At 39.4% G+C, this 21,834-nt stretch overlaps 2 protein-coding genes across 2 annotated transcripts; both read left to right on the forward strand.

Annotated features, from left to right (window-relative positions):
• Positions 1–213: 213 nt before the first annotated feature.
• Positions 214–9,118, forward strand: ubxn7 (UBX domain protein 7). Its single transcript, XM_044042610.1, has 11 exons — positions 214–319; positions 2,010–2,163; positions 2,402–2,466; positions 2,586–2,651; positions 2,871–2,983; positions 3,548–3,694; positions 4,636–4,726; positions 5,166–5,296; positions 5,681–6,185; positions 6,482–6,561; positions 7,946–9,118. Exons 1-11 carry the CDS (start codon positions 214–216, stop codon positions 8,105–8,107), a joined length of 1,620 nt encoding a protein of 539 aa, XP_043898545.1. The 3' UTR covers positions 8,108–9,118.
• A 5,098-nt stretch (positions 9,119–14,216) lies between these two features.
• Positions 14,217–21,387, forward strand: tfa (transferrin-a). Its single transcript, XM_044045146.1, has 17 exons — positions 14,217–14,298; positions 14,471–14,610; positions 15,419–15,518; positions 15,626–15,817; positions 16,246–16,375; positions 16,501–16,556; positions 17,127–17,290; positions 17,408–17,561; positions 17,676–17,827; positions 17,924–18,020; positions 18,134–18,154; positions 18,542–18,706; positions 19,059–19,200; positions 20,284–20,351; positions 20,455–20,639; positions 20,739–20,931; positions 21,075–21,387. Exons 1-17 carry the CDS (start codon positions 14,259–14,261, stop codon positions 21,113–21,115), a joined length of 2,040 nt encoding a protein of 679 aa, XP_043901081.1. The 5' UTR covers positions 14,217–14,258; the 3' UTR covers positions 21,116–21,387.
• Positions 21,388–21,834: the final 447 nt, after the last annotated feature.

A 21,834-nucleotide genomic window follows, 5' to 3' on the forward strand; every position in this document is an offset into this window, starting at 1 on the left:
GTTTTATCAATTCAAATGATTATATGAAAAATGTTCCTCTCACAATTTTAAAATACCCTCCAGTCACTTTTGTGCTGGGACCAGACCTGAGTCTGGATCATCCGTGGTCCGGATGTACCGAACTACATTACCCACAAAACATTGCAAACCTGTGACGTTTGTGACGCACGGGGCTCGCGCCGCGCCAGGCAAGAGGAAAAGACAACACAGCGCATGCGTTACATTTATGTTGTTGTTTGTGGCGGTAAGATGGCGGCGCTCGGAGACACCTCAGCTCCGGGAATGAACGGGTTAATACAACAATTCACAGCAATAACAGGTAAAAATAACGTTTTATTTCGCATTTCAGCCATCAAGTAGGATGGAGTTGTTTAATCGGAATAGCTCGCTTGTCTAAAGAAAACACGAAATTAGTGCGTAGATGAGTAAAGGGACGTTCACTCTTGCTCTGGCCCCTGCGCTGTCAATGAGGGAGAAAGCAGAGGCAGATATGTGCTTAACTTAAGTGAAAGACTCAGGAAGGTGGTCAAAAAACCACCGGCTCTATTTGCTGGGTGCACCACAGTCACTCGGACGTGTTTGATTATTCTCTGTGGTGTTTAGTTGCGCCACAGTTTCGCTGCTCTTGTGTTTTTTCTTCCTGCACTGCCTGGTTGTTTTATACTGTGCAATGGACGTCGACTGTGTGCACATTTCCCCTCTTCGTCTTCATCATCAGCAGCAGCAGCAGCAGCCAGGCTTCATGTCGTCTCGCTGTCAGCTCTATAATGACCGTTGGCTGAACCACATTTGTGTGGGCACACCACGTCTCTCACTACTCGCTCAGACGTCCTCTTTGGATTGGGAACGGTTTGACGAGACCAACTTTTTTCAGTATTAAGTTATTTTTTTGGAGAAAACGGCAGACTCAGGTCAGGGTAGCTGCCTGCAACTAGACTTGGAAAGTGAAACGGACATGCGCAGTAAGAGCGGAGAGATGATCGCAGTCAAACTGCACAGTTTTCTATTAAACCACTAACAATAAACAATAAGTCATATATTTTTTTTCAAATGTACAGTACTACCATACTTTAATGTATTTCCTCAATATTTTATATCTACTTTTTAAAAATGACAAATCAATATAGATCTTTGAATAGAGCAAACGTTACTTGGTCTACTACAATTTCTGTAACTGCTAATATTAATTTGAATTGCTAAACCAGAAATTGCCAAGAGATATTTGTTTGATGTATGTATGGATGTATGTATGTTCTCTCAATGTCTATAACATAGAGAGAATTAGTTACGTAGAGACATAGACTCATAAAACAGCACCCCAAACACATTCCCCTGCTTTTCTTATCCAATCAATGTTAAAAGTTGACACTGCACATACTGGTGCCCTCAGTAAGTCACCTGCCATGTTTGACGCCAGCCAAGCGACCACTGTGTGCACTTTTAACAAAGTGTGTAATTTACATTTAAGTGTGTAATTTACTACCATGGTTACCATTTTTTTCTGAGATATCTGTTGCAATTGTAGTGATATCGCTTGCAGTTCTTTTCCAAACACTTCCAAATTTGGCACTCTTTACATTGTTGCTCGTAGAAAGTCACCTGCTAAGTTTAAAGCTTGTCAAGCGAACCGTTGGACAGTTACACGGGGGACAGACAAACAATTGGACAGACAGACGTTTCTTGAATAAGTCTTCCTCCAAGATTTGGAGAGACTGCAATGAAGACTGAAGACTGATGTCAATCTGCTTTTATTGTGTTGTGAGGTTCTGCCTCAAAACACTCAACACACACTTTAGCTGGTTTGTTAATTTAGCTGTAGAAACATGGCGATGCAATATGGCAGCCTCCGTAAAAGGCCCTTGCATAAAGTGCATGTAAAAAAAATTATTTTTACATCCAAAGTTTTATTTGACATAACCTATAATGGTCATTTCCATGTATTCTAAATGTGTATTTGGACATGATAAAAACACTGATTGTGACTCTCTCAATGTCCTTCATTCTTTAAGGAGCCACGGAGAGTGTAGGGAAACATATGTTGGAAGCATGCAACAATAATCTGGAGATGGCAGTGACCATGTTCCTGGATGGAGGTGGGATAGCAGAGGAGCCCAGCACTAGCTCCAGTTCAGCAGCTTCAAGCAGCAGAGCTCCACCCTCAGAGTAAGTTTGTATGGCCTGTGCCAGAGGAAGAACAAACACAGTCTATATATTTTTATGACCTGTGATGCACCATCTTTTTTTAAAGTGCTCCTATATTTCTCTGTCGGGTCAGTTAGAGGAAAAGTGTGTTTTTTTTATTGCTGCTGGTTGGTTTAATCAAATCCGATAATATATTTTTTATTTTTCTAACTTCAATAATATTAAGGTCAATAACATTGACATAACATGTAATTCTCAGTGAAGTACGAGCACCCATTCCACAGAAGCAGGACATATTGGTGGAGCCAGAGCCACTGTTTGGAGGTATTGTACAGTTTTTTTCTTATTCTCCCTAATTTAAATGCCAACTAAATTAAACTATATTGATAGTTCCATGCATTTTAATGCTGAGTGTGCTTGTAATCTGTCTATTACACTTGCAGTGCCAAAACGAAGAAGACCTGCTCGTTCTATATTTGATGGTTTCCGAGACTTCCAAACAGAAACAAGTAAGTCACGTTTAAGTCTTACAAGGTTAAGTTTTTACCACACACAAGTCAAACAGATATAGATAAAAGTGTCCCATGTTAAACGGTTAAAATGTGGTTGCAGAGAACAAAGTATACATGTATTCTGCATAATAGCAACAACAGCTAAGTGACACATTTTCTATGCCCTTTCTATGTCTGTGCCCTGTCTGACAAGTGTAAATGTTTTTCCATTCCTAGTCCGCCAGGAACAGGAGCTGCGTAATGGGGGAACAGTGGATAAGAAACTGAGCACCCTGGCAGACCTTTTCCGTCCTCCCATTGAGCTCATGCACAAAGGCAGCTTTGAGACGGTAAGGAGTCACTAACAAAATACTTTACACCACACGCCTTAATTGGGTTTGCATGAACTTTTACTGAAATTTCAGATGGGGACTGGGTAGGTTACAGGTCCAGAAGGTTATTTACAGGTGCAGAAGGGTATTCTCTCACTTTATTTGTAAAATCAGCTGTTCTAAAGGAGATTTTTAAACGCAGTGAGGGTTTTTTTTTTTTTTATTCCTAGTTTTAATAAAAGTTAAATTTAAAGTCTTGCATTCTGCTGCATTTGCACAATATCCAGCGATTTATACCAGTGAGCAAGACAATCTGTGGAATCTCGGGGGCAACTTTTGCAGAAATTTGTATTCACACATACAGCCCTGCAGAACAATCTCAAGAGAATCTCATTGTTCAGTGCATGTCTATAAGCAGCAATACAGGGTTATGACTCTTGCCCATAGAGGAAATACTGCAGTATGTGCTTTTGGTCTCTATCTACACTCATAATTTCACCTTTCATTAGTAATTTTGTATATGAAACTTTATCCTGTGTGTTTTTTTTTCCTGATTCTGTATTTTCTCTCTTGTTTTAAAAGGCAAAAGACTGTGGGCAGCTGGAGAACAAGTGGTTAATGATCAACATTCAAAATGTTCAAGACTTTGCCTGCCAGTGCCTGAACAGGGATGTTTGGAGCAATGACGCAGTGAAGACCATCATCAGGGAACACTTTATTTTCTGGCAGGTATGTACTTTTAAACAGAAGCAGATAAAAGGGTAAATGTGCTATATATTCCTGACTTTGCTGGAGCTAGTTCAAGGTCCAGTTTGTAAGAATCAGTAATATCAAACGGTTTGATTGCAGATCATAACAAATGGGGGACTCTTTCACTCAACCCTGTCTTTTCCCCCTCTGTAATGCAAGGCCCCTGCCTAAAGTATATAAAAGTATAATAAAGTAATAATAAAGGCTTATTCTAAAGCCATGAAAGCCCAACATTTTTTAAAAGCACGATAGACTTACACAAACATACTTATGGGTAGTATATTCACTTTCTACCAATAAATCTTCCTAAATTTTACACACTGCTCCTTTTAATTTCTTTCCACCACTTGAAATGGCTTTTCGCTAGCAAAGCAGAGAAGTTTCAACAGTTTTTCTCGAGGCTTAAGAGATATTATGTTTGTTATTATATGTGTTTGTCTGTCCCAGTCAAGTGAACATTCTTATGGATTCGGTTCTGTATATTAACAAATAAAACAAAACCCTTTTTTGTTGTTGAAAAATTTCTTTTCAAATCAAATCCAATTGTTTCAGCCTCTTAAATGTGAATATTTTCTAGTTTACTTGCTCCATATAATAAAGAAGTTAAAACTGCAAAAAGAAGACTTTCAAGAACATCATCATTTGCAGGTTTGACAAACACTGATCAATGTTTTTTAATGTTTTCTGACATTTTATGATTACTCGATTAATTGATAAAATAATCATCAGTTTAATTGATTATGAAAATAATCGTTAGTTGCAGCCCTGTGTCTTATCATGAAAAAGAGTTAGCAAGTACAAAATATAAAGGGTACAAAAATATAAGAAACCATATGCCACCCAGAGATACGCGTGCAGGATGACGTGATAAAGTAGCTTTGTGTTTAAAACTGTGAATTTTGCTAATTCTTTCATTACAGGTTTATCATGATAGTGAAGAGGGACAAAGATACATCCAGTTTTATAAGCTGAACAAGTTCCCCTATATTTCCATCCTCGACCCCCGCACAGGTAAGTCCATGTGAATTGAGGACACATTTCAGCCATGTAGTTTTACATACAGAAGCACAGGTCAGTCACCCGTGCATCTGTGAGAGAAAGCTTAAACAGGTATCTCTCCCTCTGCTCTGATTGGTCTCTCTGGGAGAAGTTTTTTTTTAATCAAGCAGAGCACAGATATTGAAAAGGGCTGTGCAGCATAACTAAAGCTTTGTATGATCACCCCTATTCTCTGTGGTAGGAGACAGATGTGGTAGTAATACAAACACAACAAGTGAGTGTTTGTGAGTTATACATTACACAGACGTTTTCTTTGACTTTCAGCTAAATTCTAGGATGATGCATTTAAATCTTTTGAATAAGTCCAATTTCCTCCTTTAGCCATATGTGATTAATCTCTAAATGAATTTGGTTACTGACCTGAGCTGTGGATAATGATGATCTGTCCTAGGTCAAAAAATGGTGGAATGGAACCAGCTGGATGTGACATCATTCCTGGAGCAGGTGACAGGTTTCCTGGCAGAGCACGGGCAGCTTGACGGGCCTTCTTGCCACGCACCCCCCGCCAAACGAGCTCGCTCTGTGGGTCCCTTTTCTCTTTCATCACTCCAATCTTATTTCATTTCTGCTTGAAAAACTATTAATCTCATTTTCCTTGACTGTGCCGACTAAAAAGAAAACGTTTTTAATGTTGTAAAACATTATCTGAGATTTTCACAATGTCGTATTACCGGTTTGTTTTGTCTCTTCCTAGCCATAAAGGCTGCATTACATGGAGAAGATTTTTTTTTTAATTGCATGGAGTGCATCTACCTGATAAGTCATTAGTCTCTAATTTGACATGCCTTATCATTTGAAATGCACCTATAATTAGCAGTGTCAATCACACCTTGACATTGAAATATCTTGTATTACCTAGCTTTTTTTTTTTTTTTCACAGCTGTACATTTTTTTTCTTGTCTCTAGGAAAGTCTGATTGATGCCAGTGAAGACAGTCAGCTGGAGGCGGCTATTAGAGCCTCACTACAGGAGACCCACTACGTGTCCTCAAACGACCCTGAAGTTCCCGATTCCCCTCGATCAGATGACGAATCGGATGCGGAGCCGTTCTCCGACAGCGAGGGTCCCATCTCTGTTGATGGCTCAGACAGTGAAACACCAGCACCCCATGAAGAGAAAAGTTCATCCAACAAGCACACCCCGGTCCCTTCCACCGCTGCAACACAGCAGCGTCTACATCCTGATAGTTCAACGTCTTCCCAGAGAAAGTCTCCATACAAAGAAAACAACCATAGTCATAAGAAAGAGGAGAGCAAAAAGAACCACCTGGAGCCCCCAGCTACTGGTCCTCATCATCTCCAACCTGCCCAAGATTCTGGTGGGAACCACTGCTCTTCGGTGGCAGAAAATGCTGGACCAACAAAGAGCAGCAGCACTAACACCTGTGATGTAGACTGTCCTGATGACAATGGTACGGGAATTGCCTTAAATTAAGAATTAAGCCTGCAAACAGACCCTTCTCAGAATGTTTGTTTAATAATTGATGAACAAGCAGTGAGCACTTATTTAGCTAACTACCAGTTTCTGCATTTAGCATTCAGCAGTACTTGATGACCGCTACATCAGAACAATGTTTTTATTTTTGTGAATGAGCACTGCTTTTGCACAATGCTCACTTCTGTATTTTGGCTTTCAAATGGGTTTATAGCAGCTGTATCATTTCTTCAAAAGGTTTTTCTCATATGTAATTTTTTTTCCACCACATAGGTCCCAAAGCCCGGTTGATGCTCCGTTACCCAGATGGACAGAGAGAGCAAATTTCATTGTCTTCTAAAGCAAAACTTTTGGTGAGAACACAGCTGAACACCTGTTTTATATACACTTATATGCAAGTATTCAGTGAAATGTTGTCTGTGTCAGTTTTGTTGGTTTAGTGTGTAAAAATTAAGTGAAGATATTTTAATTTGGCAGCACCTCCAAATCAGAGGCCATGGTTCTCAGTAGCAAACCAATAGATTGCCTACTCTGGGTGGGGAATGAGTCTTTACCCCAAGAAAATGAATTTGATGGCGTGTTTCCACTAGTGTTACTTAACTTAGCATGTCACAGTTATTTTGCTTTTCCATTAGGGATAGTACCTAGTACCTCCTACTTTTTTAGTACCTGCACAGGCGATGTTCCAAGCAAGCTGAGCCATGACATCGTCAGACTGCTGTGCACTGAGGCAGGAAGAGGCGCAAGAATCTAACTGAACAATGCCGAACTGTAAATCAGATAAAAAGACTTAAAAATCCTGAAAATGTGAGTTAAATGAGTTAATCTCCAACATTTAACAAGGAAATGTGTAAAGTCATAATGGAGGAGTTTGGTGTATCGTAAGTACTGAACAAAGGTTTTTAATGATTCAATACACTGAAAACAACTGCTTTACATGTCACGAGTCACTAGTTTGTGTGTGTCACAGCAGTTTCATGCAGCCATGCTGAGATGACCCCACCCACATTGAGGAGATAATATATTGTAAGGCGAGGCGAGGTAGTGGAAAAACGGCATAAGTATTTCCGGGTCTTGTTCACAAGTGAGGGAACAATGGGGTGTGAGATTGGCCGGAGAATCAAAGTAGCAGGAGTGGTATTGCATTAACTGTACCACACAATTGTGAAGAAAAGGGAGCTGAGCCAAAAGACAAAGCTCTCCATCTACTGGTCTTCGTTCCTATCCTAACCTATGGTCATGAGCGGGTCATGACAAAGAACAAGTGGCTGAAATGGGTTTTCTCAGAAGTGTGGCTGGGGTCTCCCTTAGAGATGAGGTTAGAAGCTCAGGCATCTTTTAGGGACTTAGAGTAGAGCCGCTGCTCCTTTGCATGGAAAGGAGCCAGTTGAGCTGGTTCGGATGCCACAAGGGTGTCTCCCTAGGGAAGTGTTCCTGTCACGCCCAACTGGGAGGAGACCTCGGGGCTGACCAAGGACTAGGTGGAGAGATTAAATCTCCTCACTGACCTGGGAGTGCCTGGGGGTCCCCCTGTCAAAGCTGGGACCATATGGGCAGGGATATCTTTTCATTTCAATAGGATCAGACTAGCTGTTTCCAGTCTATGCTATGCTAAGCTAAGATAAGTTAGTAGCTGCTGTTTCCAGGTCCATATTCATTGTAAATGTGATTATTTCCTTGTTATGCACACAAATACTTATTTTTGATTTTAAAATGGTCTATCTTTCTCTTTTTAAGGCGCTGGTAAGACACGTGCAGTCCAAAGGTTACCCTAATGAACGCTTCGAACTTGTCACCAACTTTCCCAGAAGGAAGCTTGCTCACTTGGACTATGATATCACACTGCAGGAGGCGGGGCTTTGTCCACAGGAGACTGTATTTGTGCAGGAGAGGAACTAGCCTTTATCCAGACACACTCACTTTTTGTTTTTCTGTAATTCTCTGGTAGACCTCACTCTTTCTCCAATGATCGGAAACAGTGGTCCCATAACCTTCTGGCCCCCTTTTTTTTTTCTTTTTGCCAAGACAACTCCAAGTGAATGGACCACTTTCTCCACCACTTAACTAGTCTGAAGGGGGACTTCTCTACTGACAGCCTAATCACTTTGTAGTGCTCATCCACTGGCCAGTAAGATGTTGCAGACTCCCAATGTTTATTTATTGTCATATTCTGTTCTGATGCATTTTCAGTTCATAATGCTCACTCAGCAGGACAGATTATACATGATATAGCTCATAGTCACTTAAAGCAACTCAAACAATGGATCATAAATTGACAGTGAGGCACCAGGGACTTGTACAAACAGACTTTTCCTCCAAGAAAGGACTTTAAATGTCAGAGTTTATTTTGTAGCTCATCTTGTTACTTCCTGTACCTGGGAACAGGTAAAGGGAGGCTCAAGCTTGTTCATTTTGACCCAAATTTGTTCTCCTACTTGGTCATTGTTTCAACATTTATGATCATTTGGAAAGTAAGGACATCGAGGAAAAAGGTCTGGAAATTACAGCCCAAGAAAATGTCAGTGAAACACTTGATGTAGGTCTAAGAGAATTAGAACCGATCTACACCTTTTTATTCAAGTTTCTATTAGAGACTAGTGGTTTGTTTTTGGATTTCAACTTTTGATACGGAGTAGAATGAAAGGTCTCATCCGGCGGACATACACTGTACAGTGATGGCTTCGACAGACTGGTATTTAGCTGTAGTCATTGTTTCTTTTCTTTTTTTTATATGCTGCCAAGAAATTATACTGATGTTGAAATATAACCACCAAAACCAAGGGAGATCTGCTTGGTCTTTTGTTACTTTATTTTATAAACAAATGATTGATGGATATTAATTTCTTCAGTGAAAGTAAAGTTGTGGGTAAAAAAACCCAAAACAAATATTAAAAACAATATTTAAAATAATATTTCATTCATTTCATTATTTAAATGAAGTAGGAGGAACAGATTATAACAAATTATACTGCCTCTGACTCAAAATATGTTTCATTGGGTCATTTTTAATTTAAGGGAATCAAACCTGGGATTTTGTTGAAAATGTAGCCTTGTGCTCAAACCATGACATAATCCACTGAATGAAATGAGAGATCTCCATATTTAAACAGGTCTTTTAACCGACAATACCGCAATGTTCATAATCTTCAAAGCAGCAGTTCCTCACAGTTGTTCACATGAACAGGTGGTGGCAGTGTTTCTTAAAAAGCTACAATTCACAGATGAACGGGGTAATCTGTTCATAGGATCTCCTAAACGCAGTCTTCAGAATCTTAATACAATTACATTTTGCAAATGTTAAAGAGTGTTTCTATGGACGCTACAGTATCCCATACCAAACTAATGCATGTTACATCACATTTTAATCTTACTGGAGTACAAGTACAAAATATTTTTTTTCATTATTTTAATATCCATAGGTTGGCCATAATAACAAATTCACATGAATGTAACAATTTCCTATGCAAATTTGTGAAAAAAAAAAGTAATGCTGAATATGTTTTTTATTTATTTTAATGGCCCCTCACAATCCAGCTGCAGCACCTTCACAGCACACACTTTGGGAACCACTGCTCTACAGATACAGAAGTTCCCCCCACAACCTGTGGCTATTGCAATTATATCTACCGAGAAGACACCGTTTCTTCTTTTAATGTCTCTCTCTCTCTCTCTCTTCTAAGTTTCTTGAATGATTTGGTGAGAGCCCCAATCGTGTTGATTCAGAGCAAAGTCGAAAGAAAAGGACTTCCAGTTGTACAAACAGAGAGCATTTTTTTCCTCCCCTCTCTGTGCTGATACTGCAGATTTCTTCACCACCTGTTGCACATGACTGATTGTGTGTGTGTGTGTGTGTGTGTGTGTGTGTGTGTGTGTGTGTGTGTGTGTGTGTGTGTGTGTGTGTGTGTGTGTGTGTGTGTGTGTGTGTGTGTGTGTGTGTGTGTGTGTGTGTGTGTGTGTGTGTGTGTGTGTGTGTGTGTGTGTGTGTGTGTGTGTGTGTGTGTGTGTGTGTGTGCGCGCGTGTGTGCGTGTGCGGTGAATTAATAAGCAGGCAGGCAGAGGGCAGGGGCCATGCAGAGCAGTGGAGGCGAACTAAACACATTTCCTTCATTTAATCCCCCAAATTAGGGTTGGAATGATATGCTTTTGTCCCCTTTTCGATTTGTATGCCTGACGTATTGTGATCCCTTCGTTTCCTTTTCCTCCTTGGACCAAAATTGAATGATTCATTCCTACAGACAATAACCCACGAGTCATATTTGTCAGTCAAGGCACATTGCATGTCAGTCAGTTAGTCAGACTTAGATCTGAATTGAATGGGACAGTGGCATAATCAAATAACATAGGGTGTTTTGCTGTGTGAAATAAAATAAAATGAATAGACCTCTTCTCAGAACCCTGGACTTTAGGCAACATTGATAAACAGAACTTCCATTACTTTCAAAAATCTATTTCCGTTTATCTGTCTAATAGTAGTCGTTTTTTAAAAACCACCTTTTTAAAGAAAAAAAACATACAGTATTGGTTCTTAAATCCCCATGATACACAGTTACAAAATCAGCAAGCAGTGAACTATAAAATACAGGAACTATTCAAAATTGATTTGTCTGCACTTAAATCTTGCTGTTAACTCTTTTTTTTTAGGTTAATGAGGTAACCAGTACAGCACCCTCAGACCCAGTTTGTATGATAAGTCTCGTGTGTTGTGCAAGAAGGATGTTGACCCCATCGCCCATGGTCCTGTCAGCCAGTTTTCAAAATAAAATCAATGGAAGTTAATGACTGATCTGTGAACCGTTATTACACCATCCTGTAAACATGGTTGTGTAAAATGCTGTGGACCATAATCCTCTTATTTCGTTTAGGAAAAGATGACATTGCACTATAAGGGAAATGTAGGTGTAAATCCTGCAGGAAATTAAATGACCCAAACAACTGCCCTCTGGCACATGAAGGAGTGATGATCCGAGAAAGTCTCACAAAAGCCCAATTACAACGCTGACTAAGAAACTGTGTCAGATCTATAATGCCTCGTTTAAACTCTGTGCTCTGCCTGTTTCATCATTCAGAACCATCATTGATGATAAGCTTATCTGCTCTGATTTAGCACAGTCAGGATGCCACAGTACCTGGGGAAATTATAATGAGTTCTGATGAGTTTTACCACTAGAATTAGGAATCCAAATGCAGATTTTTTTTTGCCCCAAAATCATTACATTTTCTCAGCTTTAGATTCACTCAGCAAGCGTTTTGTCTGGTTTCTCCAACAGAAAGCTCTGTCAGTCTTGTGAAAGAAGCAGTGCTACAGCAATAATAATAATAACAATAATAATAATATTAATACTAATAATAAAAGAAATTCCATTGTGGTTTTTACATAAATAGTACATGTAGTTATTTTCAATTTGTGCAATAAGGCCAGGGTGATGTTACTGCTTTGCTGATTGGGTTATCAGGACGTGCCCACATAGATTGACAAACGACACAGTGATCTGTGAGATAAAGTCTCAAATATGGATTCACCAAAGAGGTCAAACAGAGACAAAGTCATTTTTAATCCGTTAAAAGTCAATTACACACACACAGCCAAGTGGTCAAGCACTCAAAATCATGAACATATACAATGGATGACAGAAACTATAAACAGATGTAAAGGCAGAAAACGGATTAGCTATAAGGTGCCAGCTCAGGACAACTGGTGGACAGGCAAAAAAAACAAACACTAACATGGTCCAGATGTGCTGTCTCTTCCACTGATCCCCTGAACTGACAAATTTTCAACGTTTATTTTTTTACATTTTAAACATTTCAATAAAAGAGATTCAACACAGATTCGATGCGATCATTGGACTGTTTGAGTGTCCGTGTAACACATTATTTGAATAACGTGCACCACCATTATGGTATTGTTAGACCATTACAGTCTCCTGCCATATGCTGTGCTTGACATGTAATTTCCTGATAACATTTTAGATTAGATTGCATTAGATTAGATTGGGAACGCTCGCTACAGTGAACACTGCATTCTAGTACAAAAAAAGAAAAATAAGCACTTTTACAATATAGATACAACATTTAGTAGAATAGAAGCACTTTAAATATATATATATATGTATAAAAAAAATGTGTAAAGAAATTAAGATAATAGAAAATATTCAAGACGTTCCTTAACGTACACATTTTAACTGTGGAGGTGAAAGAGCAGTGGCACAGAATTATTGCATGTTATGTATCGAATGGATTCTGGATTGTGTGTGATGACGGGAATTGTAATCCAAACTACATTTTTGACTGTTTTAGTGTTCCGCAGTGCCGTCACACAGTTATAACACAGTTCCTTGTAGTGGCAGGTCAGTGTTGCCACAGAAGTGTTTGCAGTGTGTTACCTCAACACTAGAATAACTGCGCAGGTCTCAAGTCATGCAAAATACCAAGGACCAAGGGAGTGAGGCTCTTCCATTATGTCCATTATTTACATACATACATGCTGTAAAAACAAAAAAAAGTTAGTTATTAGGTCCCAGTAAGTCTAAAACTTCCAATTTCATTACAGTTCTGACTTCGGCGACAAATTGGTGAAATCCCCTTCTGGGCTGTTGCTGCTGCAAATCTATTTGAACTGTTATTAAAGTAAGTTAAAAGTTTGTTTCAAAACTCAGCCAATGTGAGATTATAGTTTCATGCTAGCTGTCATCCTGGAGCATAAATTTTAAAAATACCATGGCCTACCATTGTCCTCCACCCACTCATCCAGCACTACATCTTGGAAACCTCCAAACTTGCGCCATCAAAGTCAACTAAAAAACGTGATATTTATCATGAAAGCAAACGGATCATATTTAGCAGGCGATTGCAAAGTAGGAGGTTTTCATTGGTTTGGTTTACAAATCAAAGCTCTGTTGGGTAATATTGACTCTGCAAACATGACTCCTGTGTGGATCCCACACTGTGCCATTTCTAGAGTGGAAGGTGATAAAGGAAAATGTCTGGTTCCCGCCAAGAATTAATATTCTATTTATTATGTTTAAATAATTACAATAAATTAAATTGAAGCTTTTAGAATACAGACCAAAGGGCAGGGAGGGGTGGATACATTTTGTGGTGAAAGAAATAGACCTCATATGAAAATTATATCATTTCAGGGTATGGAGCTTACATAATAGAAATCATTTGCCAAAACTAATTGAGATTTTTACTTTCGGACTCTAATCTGACTTCTTGTGCATGCACTGTATGTCAAAGGACCAATGGCCTTTTTACACAGTGTAAAGAAGGCATTACAGCTAGTGTGACCATAGGTGTAGGTTTACTATTTGACTTAAAATACATAATAAAAATAATAAAAATGTGATATGATTGAAAGTAGCCCAAGTACAACTCCACCTCAAACAACCACTAATGAAGTAACAGGCTGATAATAATGCCATGAAAAGGAGATTTTCTGTTCCACTTTCACTTGTGATACGTCCAGTAAATTACAATGTATTGTACTTGTACAGTGTTGTACTGTGTTAGCCCATTTTGAAGATCTTAATTTTATGAAATGCGTGACATTACTTTTCATATTCACTCATATCGTCCATGTCCCTGTTTGTTTTACTTTCCTTCGTGGTCATAACAAAAATCTTCACCAGCTGTGAAACAACAATGACTGAAAATCCATCAGACATGTGTCAGTCATGGCAGAACACATTCATGTGAAATGTAAAGACGGACGGAATGAAGAGTACAATGTAGAGCAATGCAGCAGGATAACACGTTAACCATACAATGAATTTTAAATATTTTAAACACTGAGGACGCCACAAATACTAAATGATGTGATGTTAAGTAAAAATGGCAGAGAGTGCAAACACAGTTTCTGGACTTTCCATGATGAGGACATATGATTCTTTGACTTTTCCTTGTCTTTCCAAGTACACATGAGGACACTGAGTAAACTTTTTTTTTGCAGTGCAGTTTGCAGAGGTTTGCTATAAAAGCCAGAGCTGCCTCGCTGTCGTGTACTCTTCTGACCAGTGGACAGTGGACAGTGGACCCCCCTCCGTCCAACATGAAGACTCTCCTCCTTGTGGCTCTGCTCGGATGCCTCGGTAAAGAAATGACATTTTACACAGGCCCAGGCTCCAGCTCTACTTTAACTCTGCTTATTCATTATTATTATTATCATTATTATTATTATTATTGTTGTTGTTGTTGTTATTACCATCAGTAGTAGTAGTATTCATATTCTGTCTGCATCGGTGTGTGTTTGTGCAATGACAGCCTGCGCGTTTGCGGAGAAGGTGAGATGGTGCGTGACCTCGGATAAAGAGCTTGCGAAATGTCTGGACCTCGTCGGAGCAGCTCCCAACTTCGCGTGCGAAAGAAGAGCTTCAGTCATCGAATGTCTGACTGCGATACAAGTGAGCACATGACCAGAGAATGACTCTGGTAGAAGTCACTCTTTTACAATAAGTAAAAGTCTTAAAGTGTATGCCATTTACTGTACTTAAGTATCAAAAGTAATTATCTGATATAATATGTAACACGTTTAGATTTTTTTATTATTATTATTATTTTTTTTTTAAAGTGAGGAGTTAGGATTGAGCCAGTGGCAGGGCAAGTTGTCTTTCGACTGGACGGTTGTGGGTTCAATTCCTGGTTCTGTGTCCATGAGCAAGACACTTAATGTGTGAATGGGTGAATATTAAAACTATAATATAAAGCAGCTCATCAAGACTAGAAAAGCTCTATATAAATACAGACCATCACTTACTCTTCTTCTTCTGATTTTATTGACAACGATAGTTAGAAATGTAGTGGCGTAAAAGTAGACCATTTATTTAGGAAATGTAGTGGAGTAAAAGTTGCTAGAAATATGCTAACAAAGTAAGGTACAGACACTAAATTCCTGTAGAATTTTTAAAAAAGCATCTTTTGCTGGGTTTTTGTGACATGACACTTACTATGACCTTTTTGAATCTTGCACCATCTGGCAAATACTCCATATTACAAAACACTAAAACTAATCATAATAAACAGTGACAAAAAAATAAAAACTAAGGTAACAAAACCCTCTCTAAAACTAATTCAAACTAACTCATTTTAAAAACTGAAAGTCAACACTAAGTTAAAACTAAAACTTATGAAAAAAACAAAACTATTATAACCCTTATATTATTATTATAACCGTTTGGAAAAACATTGTGTTGTTTTTTTTTTTTTTAACAGGCTTCGGAGGCAGATGCCATCACTTTGGATGGAGGGGATGTCTACACTGCTGGACTGGACGACTACAACCTCCATCCTATTATTGCCGAAAAGTACCCCGGTATGTTTTCTCATGCGCTGCCTCTCCTCCACACTCATGTGTTACACATTTTGTATGCACTGTGTGTGTTTTAAGCGTGCACTTACACTTGTTCTTGGTTCACGTAGATTCAAAAGCCTGCTACTATGCTGTTGCTGTGGTAAAGAAGGGCACACAATTTAACTTTGATGACCTCAAAGGAAAGAAATCCTGCCATACCGGTTTGGGGAAATCTGCAGGCTGGAACATGCCCATAGGAAATCTGCTGTCTAAGAAATTAATCAATTGGCAAGGCTCTGACGTCAGCCGATTGGAGGATGGTGAGTTGAATGTTAGAAACTGTTCTGAAAAAAAAAGGGAAGTTACTTTAAACCTCGCCACGCAAATATAATTTACCTGGAGCCCCAAAACTTATTTGACCCATACAATGAAGATAACATCATGTATTAAGTTTTATGTATAGATATAAAAGAACCATAATTTGTTGCATTTATGAGACTTAAATACTTGTCATAGCTGTTTTTACCCGTTTACAAAGGGAAACACATAAGACACAGTGTTGGCACGTGTAGGCCTACTTTGAAATAAAACACAGAGCTACAGTATCTCTGAATGTTGACCTTTTGACACTTTCTGCTTGGAGTCTGGTCAGAATTAGTAAAGGACTGGTGCGTGATGAGCTACAGGGACTGGGACAATTATGCTGACTTATTCTAATTTAATTCTGTTTTGTTTGTCTGTTTTTAAGCCGTGCGTGCATTTTTCGGGGCTAGCTGTGTCCCAGGAGCTCCACGGGACAGCGGTTTATGTGAACTGTGCACCGGCGACTGCTCTAAGACCAACAGAGAGCCTTACTATAATTATGATGGTGCTTTCAAGTCAGTATGGCTCTTTCTTTGACTCTTCTCAGTAGTATCATGACTTTTACCTCCTTACAGACTTCCACCGACACCTTTCTATTTGATTTTACATATTTGTAAAACCCTTTGCTTTTGACTAACAGGTGCCTGGCAGATGGCAAAGGAGAAGTGGCTTTTGTGAATCATCTAACTGTCCCTGGTTAGTGTCACATAATCATTTGTATTTCAACATCTTGCATTTAAAAGACCCCCACAACATTTCTGCCATTCCTTCAGTACATGGGTTCCCAATCATTTTGCCAAAAGAATACCCATTCTGTATCAGTCATGGTTTTACTTTTAAATTACATTCAGACTTAATGGTCCAGTAGTGACATCTAATGGTGAAAATGCAGATATTGTGCAGGTATTGTAACAAATGGAGGACTCCTCCTTGGCACACTCTTCCCTGTCCAAAGTGTGTCAGGAAACTAAATTGACTAGAACGGTTGTCATTCTTCTTTCTTGTTTGCATTGCAATCATGTGCTTCAAAATGCAAAATGTTCACACTAAAGCAAGGCCTTTGTCTAAAGTATATAAAGGTTTTATTCTAAGTGTATGAAAACCAAAATGCATAATTTTAAAGCAATTATACATGTATAAGAACATACTCTGTCACTAAATCCTCCTAAATTGTACACACTGGACCTTCAAAAACATAGATATGATTCTTACTCTGTAATGAGGTTTATTTGAAAACAGTGAATATGATGAATGATTGTTTTTCAGCTGACCAAGCGGACAGATATGAGCTGCTGTGCTTAGATAATAGAAGAGCAGCAATTGGCAGCTTTGAGACTTGCAACCTGGCCCAGGTACCAGCTCATGCTGTTGTCACACGCAAGGACGAAAGATTAACAGACTTAATCTTGAACAGTCTCAACGCAGTAGAGGTAATCACGAGACTCTGATTAACGTAAAAAGAGGGCAAAGTTAACTCTTAATTTAAACATGTGGGTTTTGTTCCATGTGTCCCATTGCCTCACAGCTCTATTATTGTGTCTTTTCAGAATTTTAATCTATTCTCATCAGCCAAATATCCCGATGCAAAGAACCTGATGTTCAAGGACTCAGCAATTGGCCTGTTACGGATTCCACCTCGCACCGACTCCTTCATGTATCTGGGTGCCAAGTACTTAAACATCGTACAATCCCTCAAGAAAGGTATGATATACGTACATAAAACAAACAACTTTACATTCAAAAACAATAAGACAAACACATTCATTGACAGAGGCCACTTAGTCATGGTACTCATGTTTTCACTTCATTTTCCAGTGACTACTCCAACTACTACATCCAAGGCGATGAAATGGTGTGTTGTCGGCAACTTGGAGGCCCTCAAGTGTGACATGTGGAGTTTTAATACCAACACCACAATGAGATGCATAAAAGCTGAATCAGCTGAAGATTGCCTGCAAAAGATTATGGTGAAACAGTGTGCAAATCTGTAACGACTGTAAGAATCTTTTGCTGTACTTTGTGGCATTCGTTTCTGATGATCTGTTTCTGCATTGCCGCCGCAGCGTAGTGAGGCTGATGTGGTGGCAGTAGATGGAGGACAGGTGTACACAGCTGGAAAGTGTGGTCTGGTTGCTGCTATGGTGGAACAATATGATGAAGGTAGGTGTGCAATGATGGAGCAGAAATCCACCCAAATACCATGTGTTTTGTTTTGTCTTTCTTTTCTTCTTTTTACCTGTGTAACATTTATTTTCTTGTCTGTCGCTCCACAGCGCAGTGTAGCAACCCTCAAGGTAATTAACCTGTTTTCTTTCTACACATATACTATAAGATTAAATAAAACATATATATAGTCATTACAATTACAGGGTTTAACCCTAACCCTTCCCACAGTATATAGAGAAGAGAAAATATTTAACTCATAACACGTCTATGGATGTGTTCAAGCCATTTAATTATTTGTAAAACCAAAGTTTTAAGCTAATGCAAGAAGAATGCAAGTTTAATTTGATACCTGCCAGACTGCAAATATCACCTTTTTTCATGTTCGGCTGATCTGCTGAAAATTGACTGAAAGGTTTATTGTAACTCAAGCACCTGACTATATATAACTGCGTGTGGGACAGTGACATTGCCTGTAGTTTTCTGATCCATCTCTGTCCATACTTTGACTCTTGTAGCCACCGGCTCCCATTACTATGCTGTCGCTGTGATAAAGAAAGATTCAGGCGTGACGTGGGACACTCTGAAGGGCAGAAAATCTTGCCACACAGGCATTGGCAGAAGCGCTGGCTGGAACATCCCCATGGGTCGCATCCATGAAAAGTCTAAATCCTGTGACTTTGGTGAGTACACATGTGTTTATTTAAGTTAAGCACACATATTGCCAAAACATTTCATTATTATTATTATTATTTGTATTATTGTTGTTATGTATTTACACTGTTAACTTTGTTCACTACAATGCCCACGTGGCAATGAAAAGTATGTTTATTAAAGTTCATTGCAATTTTCAGCCCCCATTTTTTCCCAACTTCAACAAAAGCATTTTTGTAGCTTCAACTAAAGAGAGCTTTAGAATCCCAGAATTCATACTGACCACCACCCAGCACTCAATTTATCAATGGACCCAGGAGCACTAATTATGTTTCCTTCAGACAGTACCATTGTGACCAAATCCTCTTCCTATCTTCTCAGAACACTACTTCAGTGAGAGCTGTGCCCCTGGAGCAAATATCACCTCCCCACTCTGTGCCCTGTGCATCGGCAATGAAGCGTCTCTGTTCAAGTGCAAACCCAGAGATGAGGAGCGATACAACGGTTACAATGGAGCGTTTAGGTATGCAGCAACAAAGTACATCCACTGCATGTCAAAGAAATTGTTTTGATGTTGTTATGAGAGAATGAGAAGTGCCACTGACACCTCTAACATCTCACCACCTTAAACCAGGATGTTGTTAGCATGGATTAGTAAACAAAGGCCATTTGAGACCCATTAAACTTTCTGCTTAAAGAGAAATTACACTCCAGAGGACAGCAGCAACAACAAACAGTAGATGGCATACCATGTATTAAAGCTGAGTCCCTGCTGCAGCGGGTCATGTTCAAATCTGGCCTGATTCCATTGCATGTCTGCATGTGATCCTGTCTGTCACTACTCAGACTGTTGCATAAATGCTACCAGCAATGATACCCCAGTGCGGGTGAGGGGATAGTACAAGATGGAAGTGACTGCACAATCCAAATCTTCAGTATTCAAATGTTCAAATGTTCAGTAGATTTTGCCTGGAGATCATTGTTTTTGTAGCAAAATTAATCTTGGGAATGTTAACAGGGTGTGTGCAGAAGGTGAGGACAAAGCCTCATAGCACCTATCTTCCCCCGAAGAGAAAAACGTTATTTTCACAGTTCCGGTTGAAATCTCAGTACATTTGGAGTCACCCAGATGTCAGAGATTTGAGGCCTTGATAATTCAGCAAAACATTTGTAGCCTATGCCACAGATATGTAGCACCGCACTGAAATGAACAAATTTATAATGACCTGTAGTTCGTTCTAATACGTTCAAACACCCCCTGAGTGTGCATGCGCGGGCCGAGTGCAGCTCTCTTTTTATTCACAATATTACTCGCAGATGGGAAAACGCGCTGAGGGTACACAGATATTCCCTGGCACACACAGATATTTGTGAGCCAGATTGCAGAGGGTGTTAAGTTAGGTTATTACTGGGTATTTGGCAGCACACCGTTTCTTTCCACCAAATCGGTGCACTGTAGGCTTTCATCTCCTCATCGCTCTAGGCAACAGTGCAAATAGACTTATTACCTAGAATGTCAAACTACTCTGTGAATCAACCTCTGCTTAAGGTGGTGATATCATCTTCATATTGCTGAAGTGACTGTATGTTTTGCATGTTGTTATAGATGTCTCGCGGAGGGTGCCGGTGAGGTCGCCTTCATTAAACACTCAATCGTTTTGGACAACACCGCTGGTAAGCAACTAACACTGACCACCATTCACATCATCTCTCATCAGTGTTAATAAAAATACTACTCCGGTAAAACTATAGTACTCCTCTGTCCTACCTCTCATAGGTACCGGACGTCCACAGTGGGCTCAAAATCTGATTGCTGATGACTACAGGCTCATCTGCCCTGACAAAGGTCCAGTATCAGTCAATGAGTACGAGTCATGCCACTTGGCTAAAGTGACTGCACATGCTGTAGTGACTCGTCCAGAGATGCGTGACGAGGTGGTCCAATTTCTCAAAGATCAGCAGGTCAGTGATTACTTTTTGGGTCACTCATTTTTTCCCAGAAACCCCATTATTTCACAATTTTTTTGCGTCTAAAAACTAAAAGTTTTTTCTTATTTATAGGCTGACTTTGGACTCAGTGTAAATGATGGCTCATTCAGTATGTTCAAGTCAGAAGATTCAAAGAACCTCCTCTTCAAGGACTCCACAAAATGTCTCCAGGAGATTCCTAAAGGAACAAGTGTTGGACAGTTTTTGGGAGAAGACTACATGAAGGTCATGACTAAACTTAGAGAGTGCGATGAATTCACCTCAGGTTTGTACTGTTGTTATTTCAAACAATGAACAAGACAGTATTTTTAAAAGATCAATAGCCTAGACAGATTATACACACAACAAATATTACGTTTTTGCTTTGCAGTTTCAAGTCATATTTTTCTAACTTTTTCTTCCCAACAGCAATGGAGAAGTCTTGCTCTTTCAACGCCTGTCAAGGGTGATCATGGACTTTGTGGTGCCTGGGGTGATTAAAGCACCTTCCCACACTTCAAACTCAGTATTTTATTACTGACATCTTCTCGATTTTTACCTGTTGTGCACCTGTTTTGAGAGGAGCAATCAGATGCAATACATATTCCAAAATCACAAACAGACTCACAGTTCTTATGATGTTGAAACAAAATGTATCTTTGTTATAAGATTGACTGTCTTTTATTGATTCATGCCTCGCTATTTCTCAAATAAACTGGTGTCAGCACACTTTCTTTTAAAATTGTGTGACGTCTGTTGCTGCAGTATACACATGTATTTCTCTCACAGCAAGACAATCACCGGTTAGAATCCCGGATTCGACCAAGGGCCTTTTTGTGTGCCGTTTGCATGTTCTCCCTGTGTACAAGTGGGTTTTCTCCTAGTACTCCAGTTTCCTCCCATAGTCCACAAACATGCACTATATGCTTGGTCTCTTCCTGGTGCTCCATAAACCAGTCTGGCTATTTTTTAGTAAGCTGTCTGCCAACGATGCGGAGATGTTCTACAGTCTGTGTCTGCAGACGTTACCATGAGCGTTTAGCAACAAATTACAAATGGGTGTGCACAGAGGGATGCACACCCATTTGGCTGCAAAACCAAACAATTATTTCAAAGCAATTGAACACTTATACAAATGTATTTGTGGGTAGTTTGTTACATTTCTGTCTGTAAACCCTCCTAAATGTTA

The sequence above is a fragment of the Solea senegalensis genome, linkage group LG1, assembly GCF_019176455.1.
Source record: "Solea senegalensis isolate Sse05_10M linkage group LG1, IFAPA_SoseM_1, whole genome shotgun sequence".
Classification (NCBI taxonomy): domain Eukaryota; kingdom Metazoa; phylum Chordata; class Actinopteri; order Pleuronectiformes; family Soleidae; genus Solea; species Solea senegalensis.

What these genes read in the sequence shown, in the direction of transcription:
- ubxn7 (XM_044042610.1), top strand. Translation starts at nt 214, where the DNA reads ATGCGTTACATTTATGTTGTTGTTTGTGGCGGTAAGATGGCGGCGCTC. An exon ending in GCCAGAGCCACTGTTTGGAG is followed by an intron (nt 2,467 to 2,585) that starts GTATTGTACAGT and finishes TTACACTTGCAG; the next exon opens with TGCCAAAACGAAGAAGACCT. An exon ending in CTTCTAAAGCAAAACTTTTG is followed by an intron (nt 6,562 to 7,945) that starts GTGAGAACACAG and finishes TCTCTTTTTAAG; the next exon opens with GCGCTGGTAAGACACGTGCA.
- tfa (XM_044045146.1), top strand. Translation starts at nt 14,259, where the DNA reads ATGAAGACTCTCCTCCTTGTGGCTCTGCTCGGATGCCTCG. An exon ending in TATTGCCGAAAAGTACCCCG is followed by an intron (nt 15,519 to 15,625) that starts GTATGTTTTCTC and finishes TGGTTCACGTAG; the next exon opens with ATTCAAAAGCCTGCTACTAT. An exon ending in CGTTTTGGACAACACCGCTG is followed by an intron (nt 20,352 to 20,454) that starts GTAAGCAACTAA and finishes TACCTCTCATAG; the next exon opens with GTACCGGACGTCCACAGTGG.